General features: G+C 44.3%; 1 protein-coding gene across 1 annotated transcript in view; it reads left to right on the top strand.

Annotated features, from left to right (window-relative positions):
• Positions 1-2,978: 2,978 nt before the first annotated feature.
• Positions 2,979-3,671, top strand: part of LOC114460530 (low affinity immunoglobulin gamma Fc region receptor III-like) — a 1,368-nt gene continuing 675 nt past the window's right edge. The window contains exons 1-2 of the mRNA XM_028442406.1: positions 2,979-3,069; positions 3,132-3,491. Coding sequence (XP_028298207.1) covers positions 3,030-3,069; positions 3,132-3,491 — 400 coding nt within the window. The 5' untranslated portion in view covers positions 2,979-3,029. The remainder of the gene's footprint in view (positions 3,070-3,131; positions 3,492-3,671) is intronic.

The following is a 3,671-nucleotide window of genomic DNA, read 5'->3' as shown; positions in this document are numbered from 1 at the left end:
TTGGATGGGACTGTACCCTTTGAGGGATCCTTCAGGATCAGGATTGTACGCCCTTCGGTTAACCATTCATTTGTGCTGCCAAGCGCTCATGGAGTGCCGTGAGTTTCTTAAGCCAGTAGGCGTGTATCATGTCAGGGCCTGGTGCTGTCCAGTTTTTCATACCTGAGGCTCTTTCTTGGATGTCTGCCACCGTGACTGTGACTGGATTCTGTTCAGGGAGGTTGCTGTGGTCCTCTCTCAGAGCCACCAGCCACTGTGCATAACTGTTGTGTGTTGCCTCCTTCTCCCATATGCCTTTCCAGTACTGTTCAGTTTCCAGCCTTGGTGGGTCTGCTCTGCTATTACTCCCCTGCCACTGAGCGTACACTTTCACTGGTTGAGTTGCAAACAGACGATTTACTCGTCTGGCTTCATTGTCTCTCGTGTATCTCTTTAGGCTGCTGGCCAAGGCTTGGAGCCTTTGTTTGGCAGTTTCCAATGCTTCAGGTATGGGCATCTGGCTGTACCTTTTGGGCACTTGCTTTTTCATTGCACCTTTCAAGACAACTCACTTCTCTCCATGTTGCCTTGATGTTAGCCTCCAGCCTTCTTTTCCATGGTGGGTATTTCATCTCATGGTTGCTCTTACGATAGCCAAGCGTCTCTAGGATCACTGCTGCTGTGGAGTATATCAGCTCATTGGTTTCAGTGATGGTTGATGTAGGAATTGCTCTCAGAGCTGCATTCACATCTTCTAGGAGACTTTCTGGCGGTACTTCTCTTAGCCTCTGTAATTGGCTTCGGGGTTGCCTGCTGGACATTTTTGACATGATCTTATTTTTCAGGTCAGTCGCTGCCTTGTTCAGCGTGATTGCACTTATTGGGGCTTCATACCGAATCTCCATTGGGGGGCTGGTGTTAACTCCCCTCTGACCTCGTGTCCTGGCTCCCCATTGCAGGAGCATTGGTGTTGTACCTCGTCAATCTCAAGTTGTGATAGCAGTTGCCGTTTGTGGATGTTGGAACACTGAGCTACTAGTTGTTTGGCTAGGGTTACTGGAGTAGTAGCATTCCATCAGAGCCCTGTTCTCGCATCTCGCCCATTTCCTCCTTGTTCCAGTGGCCCATTTTACATCGAGGTGCTCTGGTTCCCCAGCACCTGACGCAGACCTTGTTTGGCCGGGCGACGTCTGAGCCGGCATGTCATTCATTTCATTGTCTCTCATCATTGTATGAGGTAGGCAGTAGCGTGAAGGGTCTTGCCTAAGGACCCACACTGGCAGCCCATTTCCCCAGTGGGGAATCGAACCGGGGTGCTCTGTGTGCAAGCATATATTAGTTTTCTATATCGCTAAAATAGAAAACTCGATACATCTTGAATCTCGATATATCGCCCAGCCCTAATTCCTAATTATAAAACAGCCTAAATAAAAACATAAATGTGTATATGAATCACATGTCTTTATTTAATATATTTACAGTTTATATACAAGTCAACATGTTAAATATTTACTGTTAATTTAACATTGTTTGTCTTTAAGTTTGACATTAACAATTTTTTTTAATATATATTTTATTATAATTTCTCATGTTCACTCATGTGGTTCTCTGGTATTCACTAATGACTTATTATAGACATTTATTACAGACTTTACATTATTTAACACTTTATAAACAGTGTATATTTGTGGAGCTTGTGATTGGATGATTTTTCATGGTGACTTACGTGGTTCCTTCTGCTGTGGTAGATGCTAAAACAGAACGTGTAACTGTGTCACATCCTGATGGTCTTTATGAAGATAAACTCTATGTTATATTTTATAACATATTTACACCAGTTCTTAGTTTTTATCACCAGAACGTTTTCATTCATCATCTCTGTTCTGTTGGTTCTGGGTTTGTTGCTGATGTCAGCACTAATCTAATCTAATCTAATCTAATCTAATCTAATCTAATCTAAACTAGTCTAATCTAATCTCGTGAGAACTGTCACTCAGGCCATTTCAGGTGGAAGTTCTCGCAAGGCTCGTGACTGCGTTCAGTTTAGTAAGACATCTTTAAATTATTACTACAGTAAAATATGGGATATTTACGGGAATATAATAATACGGGAAGACGGCGGGAAACGGGTAAAATACGGGAGTTTCCTGACCAAAACGGGATACTTGACAGGTATGCCTGGACCGGTTTTTAACTAAGGGCTACTGGCAGATTCTGTTATCTCCAGAGTCTGAGGAAAATCAACCTTCTCCATTCCATACAGTTTGTACCAATTAGTCACGCTTCCATTTGTGTTGTTCAGGACCACCTTCCAACACCTGATGGACCTAGTGCTGCACCCACAAAAAGGTAGACTGTAAACAGACAGACACAACTGAAGAACCACAACAAAGACATTATGCAAACAAGCCTTTTATTTATCAGCAGAGCACTATTTAATCCAGATGTGGGGGAGGTAGGAACCAATAGGTTGTTCTAAATCAATGTAATTGACAAAACCAAACCTCAGTCTATCAACCTCTCTAATCACAGCAGAAACAAAAAGAACTTAAAGGCTGACTATCTAATCTGGTACTAACCTCAACGTTACCTACGTGCTGTAAATGTAGGGTACCCAACTGGTCTGAATCCTGTACCTCCTTATAATGACCAACAGAAGTGGTTTCTAAACCAACACATGTAGTAGATAGATAGAGACCATCTAGCAGTCCTTATAAAGACTGGCTCCAGAGATGATTGGTCCTACACAGCAGAGAAGAACCAATCAGCAGCTCCTGATCAGGTGGCTCCACCCCTCGTTAGTCACTGAATGACAGGGTTGAGTGGTGGGGGTATGTGGTGGTGGGTGGTTACCAGGGAGAGACAATAAGTAGAAGGACTCTCATGATTAACCACAGATGGAACCAACAGTCAGTGAAGGACTAGAATAACTTAATGTCACTGCACACAGGACGTCCTGCTGTTTCCTGAATGAGAGTGAGAGGCTGCACAGACCAAACCACACTGGTTCAGAGGAAGGGGCGGAGTCTTGTCTCTGAGTGTGAGCTGTGATGTTACGAGGCACCATGGAGGAAGCTCTGTGTCTGCTGTGTGAGTAGAAGTTCTCCTTGTGTCCTTCCACCTAAACTCCCACTAACAGCTTTCCTCCTCAGGTCTGAGCTCACTGCTGATGTTTGCCTCACAACAACAACAACCAGGTGACAAAGAGCTCCTCCCACTGCTCCCAGCATCCACCTACTGGGACACCAGTCCATCACACCAGCTCATCACTGTGAGGCCCAGCAGCTCCCAGTTCTTCTCTGGAGACTCTGTGACTCTGAGCTGTGACCTTCACCCATCAAACATCACCTGGAGGAGCAGAGATGGACGGGAGGTCCAGTGTGGACATGGGTGGGGAGAACCTGGAAACTCCTCATGTTATATTCACTACCTGTTCATCCTGGACTCTGGAATGTACTGGTGTGAGAACAGAGATGGAGAAACTAGTGAGAGAATCAACATCACCATCACTGGTAAGATGTGTGTGTGTGTGTGTGTGTGTGTGTGTGTGTGTGTGTGTGTGTGTGTGTGTGTGTGTGTGTGTGTGTGTGTGGTGTGTGTGGTGTGTGTGTGTGTGTTGTATTTTTTCTATAAATATTGTTTTTTGTTATTGTAGTGTGATTCTGGAGTCATTTTGTGTATTTTTTCTATAA

This window comes from Gouania willdenowi, unplaced genomic scaffold (genome assembly GCF_900634775.1).
Source record: "Gouania willdenowi unplaced genomic scaffold, fGouWil2.1 scaffold_51_arrow_ctg1, whole genome shotgun sequence".
NCBI classification, from domain to species: Eukaryota; Metazoa; Chordata; class Actinopteri; order Blenniiformes; family Gobiesocidae; genus Gouania; species Gouania willdenowi.
Note: the sequence above shows the minus strand (reverse complement) of the source record. Positions and strands in the feature narration are given on the sequence as shown.